The sequence below is a fragment of the Schistocerca nitens genome, chromosome 1 (genome assembly GCF_023898315.1).
Source record: "Schistocerca nitens isolate TAMUIC-IGC-003100 chromosome 1, iqSchNite1.1, whole genome shotgun sequence".
In the NCBI taxonomy this organism is placed as follows: domain Eukaryota; kingdom Metazoa; phylum Arthropoda; class Insecta; order Orthoptera; family Acrididae; genus Schistocerca; species Schistocerca nitens.
The window spans coordinates 1,312,405,469-1,312,430,655 of NC_064614.1; the positions used below are offsets into that span (position 1 = coordinate 1,312,405,469).

Sequence of the window (25,187 nt, forward strand, 5' to 3'; positions counted from 1 at the left end):
TTAGGCTGGCGACCGTATTATTAACAATTTGGTAGTATCTGCTGTGTTGTTTCTTGTCCGTCCTAACGTGTGGTTGCACTCCGGAATTGCTTGACGTATCATTATTATTACTGAGTGGGTGTAAGTCTGATTTTGCCTCCATTCAGGTACACGTGGTCAAAATCTATACAAAAATCCTTTCTCTTAAGGTGAAGCCCGTCAACTTACCATAGTACAGGCTTTAATGAGTATCGTGTGCATTAGTGCAGCGTTACAAAGGGATCACAAATTTAGTATTGGAGGGCAGCGTGGAGGCTAAAAATCGAAGAGGGAGACCAAGAGATGACTACACTAAGCAGATTCAGAAGGATGTAGGTTGCAGTAGGTACTGGGAGATGAAGAAGTTTGCACAGGATAGAGTAGCGTGGAGAGCTGCATCAAACCAGTCTCAGGACTGAAGACCACAACAACAACATCAGCAATGAAATGTGCCAACACTCAATTAAAAAAAAAATTTCTGTGTCAATCGGGATGTATATTGAAGGTGAATAACTGAAATTGCAATCCCTGCATACAATATCACAAATGTTGTGTAAAAGAACACTTGCAAAAGCCTTTTATTATTTTATGAAAAAGAATGTAATGTGAAACCACACCATGATTACAAAGATGCACTCCGCTGCACTACGGTATACTAAGCAATACCCTAATTTGTTTGAGGAAATTTGTAGATCCTTTTAACACGATCCCTCAATATGGTAGCACAAAACCGTGATCGGTACTAATGATTCAGTAGAACAGTAACCGACTGTCTGCACTGTTTGTGCAAGATGCAAGTACTGTGCAATTTTAGACTGACACTGATAAGACAGTTGATTGATATAATGGCTAACTGGAAGCTCTACAGTACAAAATTTTAGAGAACCTCCATCATCAGAGCACAAAGGTGAGCTGATCATAATTTTACAGTATTATGAGAAGGAAAGTTGTCACTCACCATACAGCGGAGATGCTGAGTCACAGATGGGCATAACACAAATATTTTCACACTTAAAGCTTTCAGCCAATGGCCCTTGTGAACAATAGACACACAAAGGTACAAACACACTCACGCAAACACAACTCTCACATGGGGTAGGGAGGGGGAGAGATAATACAGTGGGGATGGCAGACAGTGAACTGCTGCAGCTTGGGTGGCAGGCAGGGGGGGATAAAATACAATAAATAAAAAAATACTGGGTGTGGTGGTGGAATGGTGGCTGCGTAGTGCTGGAATGGGATCAGGAAAGGGGCTGGATGGGTGAGGACAGTGACTAACGAAGGTTGAGGCCAGGAGGGTTACAGGAACATAGGATGTATTGCAAGGAAAGTTCCCATCTGCGCAATTCAGAAAAGCTGGTGTTGGTGGGAAGGATACATATGGCACATGCTGTGGAGCAGTCATTGAAATGAAGGATATCATGTTTGGCAGCTTGTCAACAACAGGGTGGTCCACTTGTTTCTCGGCCACAGTTTGACGGTGGCCATTCACGCGCACAGACAGCTTGTCGGTTGTCATACCTACATAGAATGAAGCACAGTGGTTGCAGCTTAGCTTGTAGATCACATGACTGGTTTCACAGGTAGCGCTGCTTTTGATGGGATAGGTGACCGGACCAGAGTAAGTGGTGGTGTGAGGATGTATGGGATAGGTCTTGCATCTAGGTCTATTACGGGGGTATGAGCCGTGAGGTAAGGGATTGGGAGCAGGGGTTGCGTAAGGATGGACGAGTATATTGTGTAGGTTCAGTGGATGGCAGAATACCATGGTAGGAGGGGTGGGAAGGATAGTGGGTAGGACATTTCTCATTTCAGGGCACGACAAGAGGTAATCGAAACCCTGGCGGAGAATGTAATTCAGTTGCTCCAGTTCCGGATCGTACTGAGTTACGATGGGAATGCTCCTCTGTGGCTGGACTGTCGGACTTTGGGAGGTGGTGGAAGACTGGAAAGGTAAAGCGCAGGAGATTTGTTTTTGTACAAGGTTGGGAGGATAATTACGGTCAGTGAAGGATTCCGTAAGACCCTCGGTATATTTCGAGAGGGACTGCTCGTCACTGCAGATGCGATGACCACGAGTGGCTAACGCTGTACGGGAGGGACTTCTTGGTACGGAATGGGTGGCAGCTGTCAAAGTGGAGGTATTGTTGATGATTAGTAGGTTTGATATGGTCGGAGGTACTGATGTAACCATCTTTGAGGTAGAGGTTAACATCTAGGAAGGTGGCTTGTTGGGTTGAGTAGGACCAGGTCCTGTGTCCCCACTGACAGAATCTTTGCTCTCGTGGAACAACACCTTCAACCTATTACCTGGAATCTACCCTCCTATATAAAAGATATCAACCATTTCCTCCACCGACTCTCCACAGTTCCTGTCCCTTTACCATACGGTGCCCTGCTCATCACTATTGATGCCACCCTCCCTGTACACGAACATTCCTAATGCCCGTGGCCTTACCACTATTGAACACTACCTTTCCCAATGCTCAATGGATTTCAAACCAACAACCTCCTTCCTAGACGCCATGACCATCTATATCCTCACCCACAATTACGTCTCCTTTGAAGGCATTACCTACAAACAAATGTGGGGTAGGGTTACGGGCACCCACATGGCATCATCCTATGCCAACCTATTCATGGGCCATCTAGAGGAATCCTTCCTAAACACCCAGAATCCTATACCCCTGACCTGGTTCAGATTCAATGGTGACATCTTTGCTATGTGGATCGAATGTGAGGTCACCCTATCCACATACTTCCAGAACCTCAACATCTACTCTCCCATTTGCTTCACCTGGTCCTACTCAAGCCAACAAGCCACCTACCTAGATGTTGACCCCCACCTCGAAGATGGTACCTCCATCCATATCAAACCTACTTAACCAAAAGCAATACCTCCACTTTGACAGCTGCCACCCATTCCATACTAGGAAGTTCCTCCTGTACAGTATAGCCACCCGTGGTTGTTGCATCTGCAGTGATGAGTAGACCCTCTTGAAATATACTGACGGTCTGATTGAAGCCTTCACTGACCAACCTTGTACAAAAACAAATCTCCCATGCCTTATGTTTCCTGTCTCCCACCACCTCCCAAAGACCCACCGTCCGGCCACAGAGGAGTATTCCCCCTATAACTAAGTAACACCCAGGACTGGAGCAACTGAATTGCATTCTTCGCCAGGGTTTCGATTAACTCTTGTTGTGCCCTGAAATGAGAAATGCCCTGCCCACTACCCTTCCCTTGCAAAAAGGTCCACATCGATTTTGCCGGTCCTTTTTATTTATTTCATTTATTTTTTTTTTAATTATTGGCAACTGATGATTTGTGTCATTTTCCTTGTGTCATCTGTTTTCTGCCTGCGACAGCAGGCAGAACTGTCAAGGACCTGTCAAAGGTATTCTCCAGAGAAGGCTTGTTTTGCACCCCAGTTTTAGTTTGTTATGCAATATTTCAAGGACTTTTGTATATGCGCCTTTTCACGGCGCGTTCCTTCCACCTGCAGTCGAACGACGAGGCACGACGCCTCGTCCGAGCGTTTAAGACACAGAACGTGGCCATCAGCCACAGACACTGCTCAATCTCTTGCTGCTGGGCAGGCACACCCCAGCAGTGTCACTTTTGTTGATGTTACTGGGAAGGCAAAGAGTATGTGGTGCAAAAACAAAATAGCTAATTCACTCGATAAAATTAAAACCATATGGTCAGTTGTGAAGGAACTTTCTGGTCAGCAGCACAAGGTTGACGATATGAAGTCAGTTCGTAGCACAAATATTTCTGTTACTGATAAGTCAGATATGTGTATAGTATTTAACAATCACTTTCTGGGCATTGCTGGTGAATTAAATATAAACTTAGTTTCTACAGGGAATCATATACCTCCCTTGGGAAATGCCTTTCCGAGATTGATGTCTGAAATACTCCTGTGTGATATTGACATGGGGGAGATTGAGTCAATAATTAAATAATTGAAGACTAAGGACTTTCATAGATATGATGGAATGCCTTGCAGAATATTAAAGTACTGTGCTGCACATGTTAGCCCTGTATTTAGCCATATTTGCAATTTTTCCTTTCGTTACGGTCAGTTTCCTGAACGATTAAAGTACTCAGTAGTAAAGCTGCTCTATAAAAAGGGAGAAAGGGATAATGTAGGCAATTTTAGACCTATTTCTATGCCATCAGTGTTTGCTAAAGTTATTGAGAATGCTGTGTATGTAAGGATAATTGATCATTTTACATCACACGATTTGCTATCAAATGTACAGTTCGGCTTTAGAAGTCGTTTAACAACTGAAAATGCTATATTCTCTTTTCTATGTGAGGTACTGGATGGGTTAAACAAAAGGTTTCAAACACTAGGCATCTTTTTTTTGATTTTACTAAGGTGTTTGACTGTGTTTATCACAAAATATTGCTCCAGAAGTTGGACCATTGTGGAATACGGGGAGTAGCTCACAATTAATTCACCTCTTATTTATTTATTTATTTATATACTTGTTCCATAGATCTGTACATGTGAGCAAGTCACTCAGATGTGGAACGTGTCAATGTACATAATAAAATACATAGAATAAAGACATTGTTATAGTATTAATAACAGTGCACAAAAGTCATACTTATTAGCTTAAAAACTAGTCAACATAAATGTGAAGATAGCAGTTTTATATTTAGGGCATTATTGCATCTATTTTAACCTTGAACAGTAATCAAAACTTCCCACTTTGGGTTTAAAAGTGACCCAAAAATGGAAATAAGAAAAACAGGAATTTTTACATTAGGGCATTATTACATTAGTTTAACAGTAAACAGTGTCAAAAAATTTAAAAACATCTTTCCAATCTGGGTTTTACTTATTTCTCTGAAAGAATTCCTCTAGTGAATAAAGTGAGGTCTCAAGTAAATAATTTTTCAAGCTACGTTTAAATACTGATGTACTACTCCTTATACTTTTGATGCTGTTGGGTAGGGAATTGAAAATTTTCGTTCCAGCGTACTTTACCCCTTTCTGAATAAGTGTCAAGTTCTTTAACTCACAGTGGAAATCCTCTTTTCTTCTGGTGTTATGTTCATGATGTAGGCAATTCGTTTCATACAGAGTGGGGTTATTTATTATGAAGCACATCAGTGAATATATGTACTGAGATGTTGCTGTCAGTATTTCAAGTCGTTTAAAAAGATTTCGACATGAGGTTCGTGGGGGTACACCACAAATGATTCTTATTGCTCTTTTTTGTGCTGCGAGGATTTTCTTTGCGGCAGGTGTATTGCCCCAGAAGATGATGCCATAACACATGACTGAATGAAAATAGCCAAAGTAAGCTGACTTTGAGATGGTAATGTCATTGAAGCGTGACAAAATTCGTAAAGCAAATGTTGCCGACGTCAGCCGTTTTAGTGTTTGTAGAACGTGACGTTCCCAGTTCAGCCTACTGTCCACGTATATGCCTAGGAATTTTGATAAGTACACTTGCTTTATCATCTGATCATTCTGTGTGATAACTATTTCTTTTGGGTTTTTGTGGGTTGTCTGGAACTGGATAAAATTGGTTTTTTTCAGGTTTATTGAAAGGGAGTTAATACTAAACCAACCCAGAACTTCTTTAAGGACATCATTGACCTCGGATTCTAAGTCAGTAGTTGACACATTATCCACCACAATGCTTGTATCATCAGCGAACATTGTAAATTTACACTGCTTATTGATGGATAAAGGCAGGTCATTAACATATATGAGGAACAGCAAGGGCCAAAGCACTGATCCCTGTGGCACTCCCTGCTGCACAATTCCCCACTCAGAGTCCACTATATGTTGTGATACACTATCTGAAACATCTAGAGTAATCTTCTGCTTCCTATTTTCGAGGTACGATTTTAACCAGTTCCCTACAGGTCCAGTAATTCCATAATGACAGGCCTTCTTGAGGAGTATCTGGTGATCTACACAGTCGAACGCCTTTGATAGGTCGCATAAGACACCAATTGGCAGACTCTTTCTGTTTATAGACTCTAGAACATCATTTGTGAATGAGAAAATTGCGTTATCTATTGAAACTCCCTTTTGAAAACCAAACTGCTGACTGTTAATGATGTTCAGGTCACCAAGGTGTGCCACAATCCTGTTGTACAGAGCTTTTTCTAGGACTTTTGAAAATGTTGTTAATAGAGAGATAGGGCGATAGTTTGACACATTTGTAGCATCCCCTGCTTTGTACAGGGGCCTGACAACAGCGTATTTCATTCTGTCTGGAAACACTCCTTGTTGCATGGATGTGTTGCAGATGTGTGCCAAAACTTCGGTCACTTCACTACAGCAAGCCTTCAACAGCTTGCTTGAAATATCGTCGATACCAGCAGAATGTTTATTTTTCAAAGACTGTATGATTTTTTTGATTTCATTGGCAGTAATGGGAGGCACACTTATTTGACTGAAAGGTTCTGGAAAATTATTTTTCATTATACAGGCAGCTTTATCTACAGAACCACGGCAACCTATCTGTGTTGGGACAGTTAAAAAATGTTGGTTAAAGATTTCAGCAATTTCCTCACTATTAGTTATCTCTGAGTTGTCAACAGTTAAAACAATATTTTTGTCTTTGGTGTAGTTTACAGTCCCTGTTTCTCTCTTTATCACATTCCAGATTGTTTTAATTTTATTTTCAGAATTAGTAATTTCAGATGCTATACACATACTTTTAGAGTTTTTAATTACTTTGGCAAGAATTTTACAGTAGAGTTTATAATGTTTTAGCTGAGCAGGGTTGTTAGAAGTCTTTGATGCTATGTAGAGTTGTCTTTTTCTCTGACAGGAAGCTATGATGCCTTTAGTGAGCCATGGTTTTTTTGCAGACCTAGCAGGTTGGACTCTGTATGACTTTTTTGGAAATACACTTTCAAAGGTACCTGCTATCTCATTTGTGAATAAATTGTTATTTTGAATTAGCAGTTTCTGCTAGATAAACAGGTGTCCAGTCAGTATGCTGAAGGCATGATCTGAACGTTTGAATAGCTTCCTCACTTATTTTCCTTACTGTTTTCCATCTAGGTGAGGTGTCACTCAGAGGAATTCCCAAACAGTTGAAAGTAACTCGTTGTCCGTCATGGTCAAACAGACCATTTATAACCATTTCAATATTAATATGGTTGACTTTACTCTGATCAACAAAAACGTTATCAATGAGAGTACTGGAAGAGGTTGTGGTTCTGGTGGGCGAGCTAACCACGGGAACAAGGTTGTACGTGCACATGAGATTTTCAAACTCCACCTTGCAGGAAGAATGAACCAAGAAATCTATGTTAAAATCCCCAACAACTACAATGCCCCTATTTTTTCTACTTAAGTACAACAAAAGAGTATCTAATTGTTTAACAAACACTTTAAAATTACCAGATGGTGCCCTGTAAACTGCCACAACTGTTAATCTGGAGACAGTGTCTGGCACCTCTATAGCACATACTTCAAAATGTTGCTCAAAGCAGAATCTTTGTACATCTATTGCCGTGAACAAGACATTGTTCTTTACATATACAGCTACTCCTCCTTTGTCCATATAGTTCCTGCAATAAGATGTTGCCAAAACATAGTTGGGAATAGGGACCACTTCAATACCAGCAGTGATGTGGTGTTCTGTTAGACACAGAATGTGGGCACTGTTTATACCTTTTGTGTCTTCTATATTTGCTGTGAACTGATCCAGCTTGCAGTATAGGCCTCTTATGTTCTGATGAAACACTGTTAACTTTAGTTTGTCTTTAATTGTATTGCTGTTTGAGTGAACTTTCGTTTGTGTATTAATTACTTGTTGCAGATTTTTGTTACTGGACCAAATCCTGCTAGAGTTGGCCCAGCTCACTAGTTTCCCTCGTTAGTTAGGGCTATGACTGGTCTGCTTTCATGATCGTTATTGTTTAGGCCTATTATTTCATGAAAAGCTTTTCCAATGTCTGCTGCTAGTTTATTTTTGCCAAACTGATTTAGATGTAGTCCATGCTTTGTGAAGCAGTGTCTCTCATACCTGTCTGTATCCAGTAGCGTCACATTCGTAAACTTAGTGCAAAAGTGTTTCAGTTTACTATTCGTTAGGCGAATTTCTCTGTTCACACAAGACCAGTCTGCCAGGTCATATCTCGTGGGCACAGTTGTTAGTATTATGTTTGTATGCTGTAATAACTGCAGCAATACGAGTAGCTTTTTAATGAAAGTGCTGGCCTCGTTGCAATAAACATCGTTTGCTCCTGCGATTATCGCAACACAGTCTTTTTCCGTGAATTTGGCACATTCTGTGTGTATGTCTTCTACCACATTCACGAATTTTGCTCCTGGTTTAACAATTGCTGATATACACGAACCATCTTGAGCAGAGTTCGACATGCATGTCGAAATATTGCGAGCATGACTGTCTCCAAATATTTTTACGTTATTTTTCCGTTGTGTTTGTTTACGTACGCGATCGGAACTTTTTGTTACGCAACCACGTGTGTTTTGTGTACACGTGTTGCCGTCTACTATAAGTTTAGATGCACTGTTTTTGTTATTTGAATTATCACTGTTTATCAAGCACTGAACTTTGTCCACTGTCGAGACTTCTTTATTCACTTGTGGGTTTCCTTTCTTGTATATAAATGTGGCGTCGTCGACGGTTACGTTTTCACGACGTACATAACACCGATCTACACACATTGTCGAAGCACTACTGTTTTGTAGAGCTGTATATCGGTCTTGGAGGACAGCGTATTTCACTTCTAGCACTTCAATATCGGTTTGTAGCATTCTGATTATTTCGTCCTTATTTTTGATAATGTTTGAAAATTTACTTTCACACGCGGCTGCTATGCACGGCTCACAGGTCCACAAATAGTCATCAGTTACGAGTTTTAAGTTGATCTTGCAGCAATTTTCATGAAACCAGTACTTGCAGGTTCTACACTGAATTCCTTTACGAACTTTTCTGATACACAATTTACAATTACTATTACTTTTATCTTCATAACTGGGAGCTGAACCTACACGTACTTTCTCTATCGGCGCCATCCCTTAACAACAGATAGCAATATGTCATTATCCACAGTGTTGAGAATGGCTATGATGTGGAGCCTGAGTGGAAGCATTGTCAAATGGGAGGTGCCACACGAATCATTGCTGGGGCCACTCCTGTTCCATATTTATATAAATGATATGCCCTCTAGTATTATAGGTGATTCTTAAGTATTTCTAGTTGCTGATGACACTAGCTTGTTCTGTGCAACATTGGCACTGTTTCAAATAGTGCAGTTCATGACACAAGTTCATGGCTTGTAAAAAATAAACTAACGCTAAGTCACAGTAAGACTCAATTTTTACAGTTTCTAAGACACAAAAAAAAAAAAAAAAAAAAAAACAACGTATTAATTTCACAGAATGGGCATACGATTAGTGAAACTGATCAGTTCAAATTTCTATGTGTTCAGATAGACAGTAAACTGTCGTGGAAAAAACATGTTCAGGATCTCATCCAGAGACTTAATGCTGCTATTTTTACTATTCAAATGGTATCTGAAGTAAGTGATAGTTGGACACAAAAATAGTCAACTTTGCTTATTTTCAGTTGCTTGTGACCTGTGGTATTGTACTTTGGGATAATTTTTCCCATTCTCAAAGGATATTTTTGGCTCAGAAACAGGTGGTTTGTGCAATACCTGAAGTTTGTGAACCTCTTGTCGAGCACTGTTCATTAGTCTGGGTATTCTGACATTGGCTTCACAATATATATATTCCTTACTGTCACTTCTTGTTAACAATTTTAGCTTATTCCCAGGAATAAGCAGCTTTCGCTCACTTAATACCCGGCAGAAATCAAACCTGCATTTGGATCGGACTTCCTTAACTTTTGTGCAGAAAGGTGTGCACTATACTGCTGCATCCATTTTCAATAAACTACCACAAGAATTCAAAAATCTTAGCAGTAATCCACGCACTTTCAGATCGAAACTGAAGAGTTTCCTCACAGGTCGCTCCTTCTACTCTGTCGAGCAGTTCCTTGAAAAATTAAGCTGATTCCTGTGCTATATTGTTGACTGTGTTTACATAAACTTATGGCTTGTCTTTTTTTGGGTTCATAAACATTTTATTGTATCTGTTATTACTTTTCTAATTTCACATACTGACAACTTCCGTGACCTCTCAGATTTGCTCCAAAGGAACTAGATGTGTAAAATAAATGTATAAACAAGTAAACCCAGCATAGTCTGGGCCAGGGTGTTGGGATGGTACTGTCACTGGATTCTGTCTGAAGTCCACAGCTAATGCAGCCTTCACAGTTCGCACAGGAGATCGATTTGTGGTATGCTACCAGAATCAGCTGCTACTGGGACGGACACGGGGGATCTCTCTTTGGGCTGTGGGCCCAACTCCTCGTCATACATCTACCCTGGCCACTCCGGGAACAAGTGGGTCCAATTGTGCCTGTTTACCCAGCAGTCAGGGCTCTGTCAGAAATGACTGTATGTTCACTCCCTGCAGTTGGCATCAGTGCCAATGCCTTCCCCTAAGCCAAGTCAGAGACTCCCCTCTCCAGTTCGCTGTTGTCGGCGATCACACCGGTGCTCCTCACCGCAGACTCTCGACGTCCACACAGCTCTGCAAGCCCTGCACAGGTCCCGCCCACGGGTCACCTCGGTGTCCCTCCAGTCACAGCATCACGGACCGTGACACGCACGCATTCGAGGAGGACTGTAGTAACCTGCCCGTTACTACACCTGTCACCCGCAGCAGACGTATGTCGGGCTCCTACAGCAGGAGTAGTGGGCGCAGACGTTTAAACGGCACGATCGACTACCTGAGGCAGCTGTCAGGGGCAGCCCGGTCGATGACTGCCGTCGGCAGGACTGCCGTGCTCACGTGGCAATACACTGGTGACGCCTGGTGTGGGAAGTACCTTTACGAGGGCACGTACAGGCCTCCGGTCCCTCAGTTGTTAAATGTGCTCGAGTTGTGTAAACTACTTTCACTGTATTCTCGTCAATGTCACTAGTAGGCTGCCTGTTGTGTCTTTACCTCTACTGGAAGGTTTGATTATACCAGAGCATTAAGGAATAACAGATTGAGAGCGTACAGGGTAGTGTGCTTCTCTGTCTACACACAGATACACAGGTGAACAAAGTATTCCACTTACACATTAACACACAAACAAATACAATATACTGAGCTTCCAAAAGATCCATGAAAATGAAATGTGATCTTTCAAATAGAATTAAAGAGAACATTGTGCTACAATACTAATAAGCATAAAGAAAATAATTATGAAGTGTGAAAATGTACTCCAGGAACATACTTTCAAATTGGACACAGCTTTTTTATCAACAATGCCAGATGACAACTGTGTCATGTATGCATCCAGAGCATCTTCATCATCACCATCCACGGAATCACCACTATTGTGAGAAAGTTTCTGTGCTGCTATGATGTACTGTTTTTCCATTTCTTTTATCTGTTGCTGAACTTCATTGTACTTCTTGAGCTGAAAAACAAGAACATACAATGAAATCACCGCAGTTGTAAGTGAGATCTTGTTGCTGAATGTATCTCAAAGTGTAGCACTGTGGCAGTATTGAGACCATATTACAAGCTGAATTATGGCTGAACAACATAATTTCAACACAAACAAATTGTCTGCAGTTTTTATTTTGGCATCTCATGCTATTCAAAATGTGTAAAGTAAAAACACCAACAAACACAGTAGAACAATGTGATCCTTCCACCGTCACAATTAGGATTACAATATGTCGAAGAAATTTTTAATTCTAGTCGTATTATGTAGTAGGTGCCACACTCTTAACCATCAACTACTTTCAAATAGTCCATAGCTCGAGGTCAGCATTGCTGCCTTCATTACCTGGGGTCAGAGGGTTCGATTCCTGACCAGGCCAGAGATTATTTTCACACAGGAACTGGGTGTCTCGTGTTGTACTCATCATTTCATCACATCTTCATTGACATATAAGTTGCCAAAGTGGCGTCAAAGAAAAAGACTAGCACTAGGCAGCCCAACTATCCCAGCTGCAGTCTCCTGGCCAATAATGCCACAAGATGATTCAATGTTTACTTTATAACCACATATTAAAAGAAAAAAATTCAAATTCTGCCAGTACTTCACAACTACAATATTATATTTCATAAATAAAGATTGCACAACTATAATACAACAAAAATTTAGTAACTCCTAATCACTTCTGTATTGTCACACGTCTGGTCTGTGAATATCTATGGAGAAACAATGTTTGAACTATGGTTTCACAGGGATGTGACATCGATAATACAGGCTATTTCAAAATGGATATAGGGGTTTTAAGGCTTTGCAGCACTTATGATATTCATTTGATGTATTATTTACGATTGTAAGTTGAATGTAATAATGCTACAATGTACTCATTTTGAAACATACTGCACACTTGGGTTTACACAAACGTACCATACTGGTAAATCAAAAACATGTGGAAAATGATGTTTTACATAGCACAACAACAAACCATTTTTCTTTTATTGTGATTGACAGCGCCACTGAGGAATAACAAACTTACTTTCAAACTAGTATTGTCTCAATTTACAACAAAAATATTGTCACAGAGTGATTGAATGTGGTTCATTTCATGTCACAGTACTATAATGACAGATAGAATGTACTACAATTTTGAAAAATGTTATTTTATATTTGAGAAGATTCTAGAAAGTTCCAGAATGTTATAGAATTTTTCAGAAGGTCCAAGAATGTTCCATAACAGTGGCATGGATAGAATACAGCCTAGCTAAGCAACGTATGGCCCAGAACATTCTACAATGTTCCAGGATGTTCCATTATCCTGTTCCCATTCTAAAGTGTATATATACGTGATAATGAGGTTTTGCCAATGGTGAATCAAAAAGAAGGAAACAGAAAGGACACTGAAGAAATTAAACAGAGGAGAAGCACGTTTAGCTTCACACCAGAAGAGACTCAATAGAATGAGAGAAAATTTAACAGGGGAACAATGCAATGAAATTAAAGAAGAGGATCAAGTGCGACACTTCACAAGCAGACAGAAAGAAACTCTTGAACAAACAACATTACAAAACAAACTAAGTACAATCAGTTTGGCCACATATTCACAACAGCACAGGATCAAATCGTGTCCAATGAATATAAAGTTATGACTCAAGCCAACAAAAGACAAGTTGGAGAACAACAACACTGAATCAATGCACCCCAAGTCAATGAAATTCCCATTGTGGCTGCAGACAATTAGTACAAAAGATGTGACATAATTATTCAGTGGTGAAAGATTACAAAGTATCACAGAAACACACTGTTCTATGATGCACTTCTGTATCTGTTAGTCATTGGTTTGAAGCTGGCACAGTACTTACAGTAGAATATCTTTGGCTTCCCTCTGACATCCATGCCTCCATCTTTGCTACCCTCCCTGTTTACCTTTCCCCAGTTGCTTCATAACCTGGGTTGTGAGTAACTGAATCCACTTTCCCTTCTTCCCCTTTTTTCCCCTCTCTCCTCCCTGACAAAGGAACAAAGTTCCGAAAGCTAGGATAAAATTTTTCTGTTCTGTTTTGTGTATCTATCGGCTGTACTGAGCTGAGGAAATTAAAGTTTCTGCGTGACCATCTTTCATCAACACAGTAGAAAGAAAGCGGTACCCGTTGCTAAAAGATAAGATCAAACAACATACAATAATGAAGGATTTCTAAAATTGTAGCAACCCAAATCTCAGATACACAAAATAGGGTCAAAGTTGTGGAATTAAATAGAAAGCTTATTGAAATAGGTAATGCTCAAAATATTTTACCTCATTTGGAGAAGTGTGTACAGGAATTAGTAGAACAGAAACTCCAAGAAAAAGTAGACACTACTAGTGGTAATTCAAATTCTATGGATAATACTGTTGATCATCAGACAGAATTTCAAAATGTGGCAAGAGTTAAATAACACTAAGCCAGACCTTAGAAATACGTCGTTTGCATCTAACACTGAGTGAGGAGGTATTAGAGGAATGACAATTAGGAAATGGATTAAACAGATCTAAACAATTCCATAAATTTGGACCCGAAGGTGATGTACACTGATGCAAATTTCTTAAGAGTAATGTTGGTTGGGTGGTTGGTTTGAGAATTAAAGGGACCAAACTGCATAGGTCATCGGTCCCTTGTTTCATAAACACACAGAGCACAGTGAAACCATCCATTAGTCATTCGAAGCACAAGATAAAAATTCCAGGGGAAGAAAATCCCCAAGGTCAATAAGAAAGAAACATGGAAAATGGAGCACAGCAATAAAAACAACAAAGAGAAGAAAGGCAGAAAGAATTAAAACTGTACAGCAGAGGATCGTGGCTGGCTGATCACGAAAATAATAGGATGAGCCAGCCACTCTGCAACACGTTAAAACCTCCAGCCTAAAAGAATAGGAGGGAGTCGAATTAAAACACAAAACTAAGTAAAAGATACAGCTCAAAAGAGGGTGATGTAATAAAATTAAATGGACCTATAAAAGCCACTTGCGCGAATGAAACTTAAAACCCGATCAGCCATAGAGACATTGTCACCTAAAAGAGATGATAAATCACCCTGGAGATTAAAAGCACGCCTGAGAGCGGTTAAAAGAGGACATTCCAACAATATATGGGCCACCGTCATGGTTGCACCACAGCGACAAATAGGGGGGTCCTCTTGACGCAGCAGATGACCATGCGTCAGCCAAGAGTGACCAATGCGGAGCCTACAGAGAATAACAGAATCCCTGCAAGAGGCCCGCATGGAGGAACCCCACACGGTCGTGGTCTCCTTTACACGCCGCAGCTTGTTGGGTACAGACAGAGTGCGCCATTCGTCTGCCCACATCCCAAAGACCCGACGGCGTAACACAAATCGGAGATCAGTGGCCGGGAGGCCGATCTCCAACGGCAGTTTGCGGGTGGCTTCTTGAGCTAACTTGTCGGCGTGTTCGTTTCCCGCTATCCCAACGTGTCCCGGGGTCCATATGAACACCACTGAACGTCCACGCTGTTCAAGAGCATGAACGGACTCCTGGATGGCAACAACAATGGGATGGCGTGGGTAGCACTGGTCAAGAGCCTGCAGACTACTGAGAGAGTCACTGCAAATGACAAAAGACTCTCCAGTGCTGGTACGAATACGCTCAAGGGCACGAAAAATGGCTGTTAGCTCTGTGGTGTAAACACTGCAGCCGTCCGGCAAGGAGCGCTGGTCTACATAGTCCGCATGAGCATAAGCGTACCCCACACGGCCATCAACCATCGAGCCATCTGTATAGATAGCCTCCGAGTCGCGGGATGCGTCGAGGAGAGCAAGAAATTGGCGGTGCAAGACTGCAGGAGGAATTGAATCCTTTTGCCATTGTGAGAGGTCCAGTCGAAGCTGCAGCCGACGAATACACCAAGGTGGTGTATGTGGGTGGACCTGAAAAGCAGATGGAAGAGGCAAAGACTCTAGGTCACTAAGGAGTGACCCAACACGGATCCCAATGGTATGGCCTGATCGAGGCCGCCGGTGTGGGGTATGGACTGCCGCATTAGCGAAAAGAAGACGGTAGTTAGGGTGACTAGGCGAACAACGAACGTGGGCAGCATAGTTGGCTAAGAGTTGTAGACGCCGAATGTGGAGCGGAGGAACCCCAGCCTCAGCAAGTAGGCTATTAACAGGACTGGTGCGGAATGCCCCTGTCGCCTGTCGAACCCCACAGTGGTGAATGGGGTCCAGCAGTTGCAACGCTGAGGGCGACGCTGAGCCATACGCCACACTCCCATAATCCAGTCAGGACAGCACAAGGGCTTTGTAGAGCTGCAGCAGTGTGTTACGATCTGCACCCCAAGTTGTGTTGCTGAGGCAGCGGAGGGCATTCAGATGCCACCAGCACTGACGCTTGAGCTGACGAATATGTGGAAGCCAAGTAAGCCGGGCATCGAACAGCAATCCCAGAAAACGGTAAGTGTCAACAACCCTGAGCATGGCATCCTGAAGATAAAGCTTAGGGTGGGGATGGACAGTTCGATGCCGACAAAAGTGCATAACACAAGTCTTCACAGGAGAAAATTGAAACCCATGGGCTAGGGCCCACGCCTGCGCCTTGCGTATGGCTCCCTGCAACCGACGTTCTGCAACACCAATGGTGGAGGAGCTGAAAAAGATGCAGAAATCGTCAGCGTATAACGTGGGTGAGACAGACGACCCTACTGCTGCTGCAAGGCCATTAATGGCCACAAGGAAAAGGGGCACGCTCAATACAGAACCCTGTGGAACGCCGTTCTCCTGGATATGAAGTGAACTATGGGATGTACCAATTAAAACGCGGAATGTCCGAACAGATAAAAAATTCTGAATAAAAATGGGGAGAGACCCCTGGAGACCCCACCCGTGCAACGTGGCGAGAATATGGTGCCGCCACGTCGTGTCATATGCTCTGGAGAGGTCGAAAAAGACAAGAGACGAGGTGTTGGCGCCTGGAAAAAGCAGTGCGGATAAGAGTAATGTCCCAAGAAAGTGGATGACTGCAAGAAAATAAGATTTTGCACTGGTACATTTAGTATCTGACACCACAGTATGAGCGAGTCCACTTTGAGGAATTTAAATTGTGGGAGGACTTCCAGGAAAAATGTAAAAGAAAATATGGGTGGGTGAGTACGCAAGAGAAATTAACTTTTGAACTATTAAACCCAAATTACTATGATAGCTCATGGGATACATATAAAAAGTACACTGGATGGCATTTAACCAGATCAAAATATTTGAAAGCACTTAATACACATTTCTGAGTGATTACCATAATATGCATGAAGGGAGATACTGTATAGTGGATGGACTAATGTGGATTATTTATTAACGTTCGTTGAAGACTTAGATACACTAAAAAAAGAAAGAAGTGAAGGTGAATCGTACAGAAAATAACATCGGCTTATCATTAAATATTATGCAGTTAGTTGCTACAACTCAAATAGTAAGTAACAAAGAACCAACAGAAGATATTGATGTGTGAATCACACAAATAGTGTTTAAAGCTAACAAATCACATCTGTATACGAAGGAGTAAAAAAAAATATTTGTGTTATACTTTATAAGTGTATGTATCCTGAAATGCCAGAAGTATTATATTTGAAGCTTTAAGATAAAAGATCATGACCCATTCTTTTGTAAGTCAAACCCGGTTCCACTAAGTTTAAGATCAGCTGTGAACAAAGAAATAAGTAATAAGAAAATAGGTAATACAAAGGAGTCTAAGCATATATAATAAACCTTTACTACTAGTAAAGAAAGCCACAGGAGTTATGCTCATAGTTTTAGAAGCTCATACGTATTGATGACGGGCTAGCTAAGTTTAAGGAAGGAATGTACTTCAGATTGACAGATTTGATGGCTTTTCTCATTGATAGTACATCTTATCGATGAAAAGAATTACCTTTTGGTTTAAACATATGGGTCCCTGTGTTCACAAAAGCATGACATGTAGTTCTGGGAAAGGAATTATTAGAATAATTAATTATACATGTAGATGATATATTACTAGTATCCAAGACTTGGTAAGAACACTGTATGTTATCAACTAAAATGTTAGACAAATTTTATGAAAAAGGCATCAAAACTAAACTTTCAAAATTGCTTTGCAAGAGAAGAACTAAAATTTATAGGACACCTGGAAGGAACAAACGGAATTATACCAGATCCAGAAAGAATAAAAACTGTCAAAGATTGCTCAGAACTGAAAAATATCAAACAGTTATGAATTAATGATCCAAGGTTATTACCACTGTTAAGACAAGGAGCAAAGTGGGTATGGGATGTAGGAGCATCAAAAGCATTTAATAATTTAAGGAGGCATTAATCAGTGCACCTATCTTAAATGACCAAGTAATAAATGAAGCTTTTAAGTTAACAGCTGATGTTTCTGAGTATGGCATCACTTTTGAATTGTTTCAAGGGAATGGAATCCAACATTAGATTGTAGGACAGTAGCTTTCGCTAGTTGGAATGCCAACAAACACGAACTTAACTACACAGTGACAGAGAAGGAATTGTTGACAATTGTTTCAGTTGGTCACTTGGGGCCTAAGATCATAATGAAACAGACCAACTAGTCATAACTTTCCTTATGGAAAACAGAATCTTACATAGTGGATAAATTCGTTGGGTCTTGTTACTACATTAATATCAAACAGAAATATACTATATAAAAAGTTCAGATAATATAGTGCCAGATGCATCGTCATGATAACGATTAGGCTTGAATGATATTACACATACTGGTGGACCACGAGATTTGGTTTTGATTAATTTTCTGAATTCAAGCAACATTAATGGTGAAGTGAGGAGACTACCATAGTTAATAAAAAAAAAAAAGATGTAAATACTGATGAATATTTCAGTAACAAGCAAGAAAGATGTGAAAAGACATCACTATTGTTAAAAGAAAAAGCCGTGTGGATGATAGGTGAAGATGCAGTGTGATAAAGGCCAGTGGAGGTTACGCATTTCATGAACTATGTACAGTGGCGTTATGCTGTTCATCCGTAAAGGCTATGGGCACTTTGGGATGCATAAGTGAATCAAACATATGAGTAAATCCTTTTATATAAGTAGAAAGATAAGATAAATATTTACAACACGTGAGGTACACCAGAGTGTCAAAGAAAATAACATTAATGCATCATATAATTCAAAGACACCACATGATGCAACAGCTGTGTATTTTTATGGTAAGTTACCGAAAGGAAGAGGTGGTGTGACATACATTTTTGTCTTTGTGGAACGTTGCTCCAAATATGTTAAGTTATATCCAATTATACAGATTATGACAGCCACTATAATAAATTGCTTAAAGAAATTTTTTTGGATGTGGGATAACCATGAAAATGTTAACGTACAATGGATCACAATTTACTAGTAAAAACTTCAGGATCTTTTAGCATCAGAAAGTCAGACACATCTTTACACTGACAGAAGGAAAAAAAAAAACCTAAATAAATAAAATAAAATAAATCACGACGCCGAGAAGAAGCTGGGTGACATAAACGAAAGTTGGTATGTGTGTTTCTATGTCTCAAAAATGATATCATTTCAATTTACACTTGCGTGTGTGGTTGGAGCTTACGGGTGCTCAACAGCAATGTTATCAGCACCCTGACACTCATTAAAACAAATGAATATGGATAAAATCACACACACTCAAATTGACCACACAATCTCTCTATCTGACGAGTGCTAAAATAACGTAAAAAGTAAAAGTACCTATATATAGGTTACAACACAAATAAACAGACAATGGAGCTAAAAGTAGAGCACAATGAACTGTAACTGGCTGACCACTTACAAAAAACATGGGTCAGCCAGTCACCCTGTTAACACATTAAAACCATCTCCCTAAAATCTTGGATAATTCACAAAATTTTAAAACTTGACCCACATTTGTTTGAATGTTACTTAAAATAGAGGGCAGGCCCTTCGCTCTGCGGTCCTCGATCGGAAAATAACACAGGGTCCAATAAAATATGGTGCACAGTAATCTGTACACCACAAGCACCACACACTGGAGGGTGCTCTTGCCAGAGCAAGACTCGGGATCTCGACAGTGAGACTATAACGTGCAGGGGGGGATGACACACTTAAATAGCTGAGTATTACCACATGCCTAACTGGCTGATAGATCTGCACTCTTGTTCCTTGCAATATTGATGTGCCCTGGTACCCAGCAGAACACCTCATTTCCAAGCCACTGTAGTCGGAACAGACATTCTGCTGGGTAAAAACATCATACAGAATGAATGGCACTCAGAGAATCGAATCTGACTAGAAATTTAGCACTGGGAGAACGTCTCTTCTGCTCCAGCGCCCGGAAGATTGTGTATAACTTTGTCTCGAAGACAGTAAAGTCTTCACGCAATCAGACCTCGAGGACACGATTTGGGGAAACAACAAAGCAACCAACTGAAGCCCCCTGTTTAGACCCACCCATAAAGACAGCTACATAGTTGTGGTGTCCAGAACATACGTCAGAAGATACTGCATTAAAAACAGAAGTAGGAGTGCAGTCTCCCCCGTATTGCAGCAAATTGAAAATCACTCTGGGACTCTGCAGTAACCAGGGCGGTAGACGGTCAAAACCCTGGATTTGACGTTCTTCTTGCTCCACTGCAGGTGACATCAGCAAACATTGCACACGGATCCCAAATGGAACTGTGGCTCGTAGCCAGTTCGAGAAAAGGCGCTCCAGAGGCAGGCAAGTGACAGTACGATATCGGGGCAAAGTCGGAGTTGCGAGGAGCGTGCATTCCTGACACAACGTGAGGAGCTACCGCTGGATGGTGAGTGGTGGTTCCCCAACTTGAACACAGAGACTCAGAATGGAACTGGTCCTATAAGCACCTGTGGCCAACCAAATACTCACACGGTGGACAGTGTCAATCATCTCCAAATAAGAAGGCCTTGCTGATCCATACACTGTGCACCTATAGTCCCTCTGCAAATGCACGAAAAGCCCTCTAAAACTGGCGCAGAAGCCCCCATCTGCTCCCCGAGACGTGTGGCTGAAGCACTTTACGATGTTCGGTGCCTCGAGGGTTCTGGCTTTCGGGCCTGTCGGGTGTGGTAACCACGACAACTTGCTATCAAAAATGAGGCCCAGAAACCTCACCGAGTCTCTAAAAGGTAGAACAGTGTATATTATAAGCCCGTCAGGTAGATTAAAAATATGACGGGAATGATTAAAATGAACTCACTCGCTCACACTTACCTGCAAGTAACTGAAAACACATGTTTGCAGCCCACTCCTCTAATGTCCGCAATGTAAGTTTCGACTGACAGATCACTGTTACAATATTGGACGAGGAACAGAAAACAGAAAAATCGTCCACAAATAAGGAGCACTGTACAGGACTTCTTACTGGCTATGGCAAACATGGTAACACTCAAAACACTGCACTGAGGGACACCATTCTCCTGCTTAAAATGATGTGACAGTGTCACCAACTGACCTAAAAAACGACTGAGACAGGAAAGACCTTATGAAGATGGGGAGGTGGCCACAAGAGCTCCACTGATGCAAATGTATGAGAATACTATGTCTCCAAGTAGTATCGTATGCCTTACTGATATCGAAGAATATACTGATACAGCGATGTTGACGTATGAAAGCCTGCTGAATGGTTGAATCTAGCAAGGCCGTGTTGTCGACAGTGGACCTAAATCTCCGGAATCCACACTGACAGCAGCTATGAAGTTGCCTGGTCTCTAATAACCAGACCAGACAAAGGCTAACCAATTGCTCCAGGGTATTTCTGAAGATTAGATGGGTAGATCACATAACTAATGGGGAGGTATTGACTAGGATTGGGGAGAAGAGAAGTTTGTGGCACAACCTGACTAGAAGAAGGGATCGATTGGTAGGACATCTTCTGAGGCATCAAGGGATCACCAATTTAGTATTGGAGGGCAGCGTGGAGAGTAAAAATCGTAGAGGGAGACCAAGAGATGAATACACTGAGCAGATTCGGAAGGATGTAGGTTGCAGTAGGTACTGGGAGATGAAGAAGCTTGCACAGGATAGAGTAGCGTGGAGAGCTGCATCAAACCAGTCTCAGGACTGAAGACCACAACAACAACAACAACAACAACAACAACATTTCAAACATAGCTCGTTAAGCTGAAGCTCCTGTAACTACTGGAACATGTGTGGTTATTTCCTGGTTTGAGGAGAGGTATCAGAATTGCCTCCCTCCACAAACTGGGGATGTTGCCCCTCTGTCATATAAGATTAAAACATTTGAAGAGGATTTCCTTTGATGCTGATCGCAAATGTCAAAGCATGAGGTACCTGATTTCGTCATAACTGGGTGCAGTGTCACACGCCTCAGACATGGTTGATACCACCTCCTGTATGGAGAAAGAAGTTGTAGGACTCAGAACTGTTGGATCCAAAGTATAACTTGCCCCTCTCTACAGTTGCACGGTAGCAGTGAAACGTGAGATCCCGGTTGGAATGGCCAGCAGTTTTTGCAAAATTCTCTGCCAGCATCTGATCAATGTCTCTGGGCGTTGTTTGAAGACAGCCCCATTTCAGCACTGCTGCTATTGATAAAATATTGTGTTTACGAGAAATCATCGGGATGGCTTCCCATACTTTTGTACAACAAGTGGAATGGTTGGCTGAGTCCAGGAACTCTTGCCACGACCGATTTTTGCTCTCCTTAATGACGAGTCGAGCCTCGCCTCTTGCGACTCAAAAGGCTGTGAGGTTGTCTGCAGTCGGGTGGCATCTAAATCAGCGAAGAGCTGCAAGTCTGTCCTGGACCGCTGAACAGCGCTCAGAAATCTATCGAGGTACAGACGATTGGAAGCCACGGGGATGGACGAGTCAGTGGCGCAAAAGATCACTTACGTAATGCGATCCGCCAGTCCTCGGATGCTGTTGCGGTGTTCGAACATAGCCAGCTGGCAGAACAGTGTCCAGTTGGCCCTGCTGACCATCCATTTTGGTAGCTTCTCTTCAGGTGGTGCTCAATCCACGAGGCGAATGTGTACTGGGAAGTGGTCACTGGAATGAAGGTCACGAATGAATGACCCAGTAGCAGTACAGATACGAGTGCAAGTACCTGTGTCGAGGATGCACTGTTCGGGAGATATCGTAAGGCTCTCCGAAACCCGACCCCGAGGGCAAATAGGGGTCAAGCCCCACGAGACGTGATGGGCATTGAAGTCTCCCAGGAGTAGAAATGGTAGGAGGAGTTGTTCTATAAGATCAGTGAGAGTCTCACAGTCTATTGCATCTTGCGGAGGTAAATACAGAGAGCACACAGTGATCTTCCGACACGCGCGAATTTCAGCTGCAACTGCTTGTAGGCCAGTAGCCAGGGGGAGAGCAGAGGAGTGATGTGCATTAGTGACAAACACTGCGAGCCCGCCCTTGGCACTTTCCCCCAATAGGTCAGCCTTGCAGTATAGTGTATAGCCCTGTAGCACAGGGATATCAGTATCTTTAAAATGTGTTTCTCGTACACACAAGCACGAGGGCATGCCTGTGCTAGGAGTTTCACTTCCTCCACGTGAGACCTGAAACCGTCTAAGTTCCACTATAGCATGGGAGCCATTTCCTTGGAGTGGTTTTTATTTACCCTACCTTCACACCAGGGAGGTGAAGAACTTGTAGAAAGACAGGGGTGGAGGTGCTGCCCGGATCAGAGGCAACTAGCTCCACGATGACCTACTCGTCTGCCAGGCGTGCCAGAATATTGTGAAAAGGAAAGTTGCTACTCACCATATAGTGGATATGCTGAGTCGCAGATAGGCACAACAAAAATACTGTCACAAACAACAGCTTTCGGCCAGTAAGGCCTTAGTCAGAATTAGATGGCAAACACACACGTACACATTCACGCAAACACAACTCGTACACACGACTGCAGTGGCGAGGCCACACAGTGAGTAGCGGCACCGGTGCACGATGGGAGTGGCGACTGGGTGGGGCTAAGGAAGAGGCTGGGGCAGGGAGGGGGAGAGATAGTAGGGTAGGCACGGCAGACAGTGACACGCTGTCGGGGAGTGCAGAGGAATGAGGTGGAAGGAGGGCAGGGCAGCTGTGTGTCGGGAGGTTCGACGGAGGGAGCGGAGCAGAGGGGGGCTCGCGGAAAAGGAGCTTTGCATCAGGGAGGTGAATCACTTCTAGAGTGATGGCGGTGGAGGAGCTACCTGGATCTTAGCTGGTTTCCACCCGCAAATCACCCCCCCCCCCCCCCCCTGTTAACTTTCCAAGAGATTTTAACCTCGAACCTTTCTCACCTTTCATTCCCCAAATTCCTGAACATGTAAACTAACCTTACATCTGCAGAAAGGTCTGCAATCAACCACCTAAAAACTGATTCTGATTCTGACCTTATAATCCTACCTGCTAACAAAGGCTCCACCACTGTTGTTTTTGCCACCAATCCTACCAATCAGACTCAACCAAAAACCAATGTTGAACCCTGCCTGATCCAGTTCATTCATCCATCCAACTGTGTCCACCGCAAGGATTACCTGGCAGAAGGACTCCTCCTACAAACCCTGTCACAGTGAACCCCAGCCAGAAATCCAGCTGGATCTCCAGTCTTTCCTCAAATCCTTAGTACCATACCATAACCTCTACCTGGGACGCATCTCTCTCATCACACCTATTACTACCCGCACTACTACCTTCTATGTTCTTCCTAAAGCCCATAAACCCAACCACTCAGGATGCCTCATAGACCAACAACTTCAACCTGTTACCTGCAACCTACCCTCCTACGTAAAAGATATCAACCATTTCCTCCACTGACTCCAGGATCTTTCACAAAAAGCATTAACTGCCCCTGTATTCATTGACCGAGCGCAACCAGGGCATCCATCCTAAAAACTTACATCCTGCATCTGTACAACACAATGCATGCACATTTGCATGCTTCCATTCAACATTCTGGTGGTTACACAGGTTATTAATGTACTAGAATTTTATATTTGCAATGTCTTATCTCATGCTCACGTTACCTAGACAAATGTATTCCCAAAATTTCATTGCTCTATGTTAATTACTTTTCGGTGCGATTTTTTTTCTGTCAGTGTATATCAAAGTACCACCAAAAATCAAGTCCACACGAACCAGTCATGAAAGCAACTGAATATTTATGGAGGACATATTGTTCTGATAGTCACGCAACTTGGTCTCAGATGATCTTGAGTTCCATGTAATCTTGAATGAGCTACCACATATGTCTATATGACTACCCACTGTAGACGTAATGAATAAAAATTTTATCAGTGAGCCACTGTCAAAACTATTTAAATGACCTACTTTAAAAAAGATGAACTGAAAAGAACTACATGAGACAGTAGATGACAATTTATGTAGACAGGCAAGAAATACAATGACGGATACAATGCCCTCATTCCTGGTAATGACTTAGTTCTAGTCAAAGAATTCTGTCAGAATTTTCCTAGATGTAGAGGTTCCTTTTAAGATAGTGGGGATGCAACTCTCTAAAGCAATCTTTTTGCTGGACCCAAGAATGGGTCAAGAAAAAGCACTGATACAGTAAAGATACTGATACATTAAAGAAATTCACGACCTCTGGGAGAATCTGATCCTTTGTAGAGGAAATAAATTCCCTATGACAGCTACTATACACT

General features: G+C 42.0%; 1 protein-coding gene across 2 annotated transcripts in view; it reads right to left on the bottom strand.

Moving 5' to 3' along the window:
* Window positions 1-25,187, bottom strand: part of LOC126202922 (kanadaptin) — a 236,982-nt gene that overhangs the window by 28,964 nt on the left and 182,831 nt on the right. For both annotated transcript variants that reach the window (XM_049937018.1, XM_049937010.1), the window contains exon 6: window positions 11,329-11,514. In XM_049937018.1, the coding sequence (XP_049792975.1) occupies window positions 11,329-11,514 (186 nt within the window). The remainder of the gene's footprint in view (window positions 1-11,328; window positions 11,515-25,187) is intronic.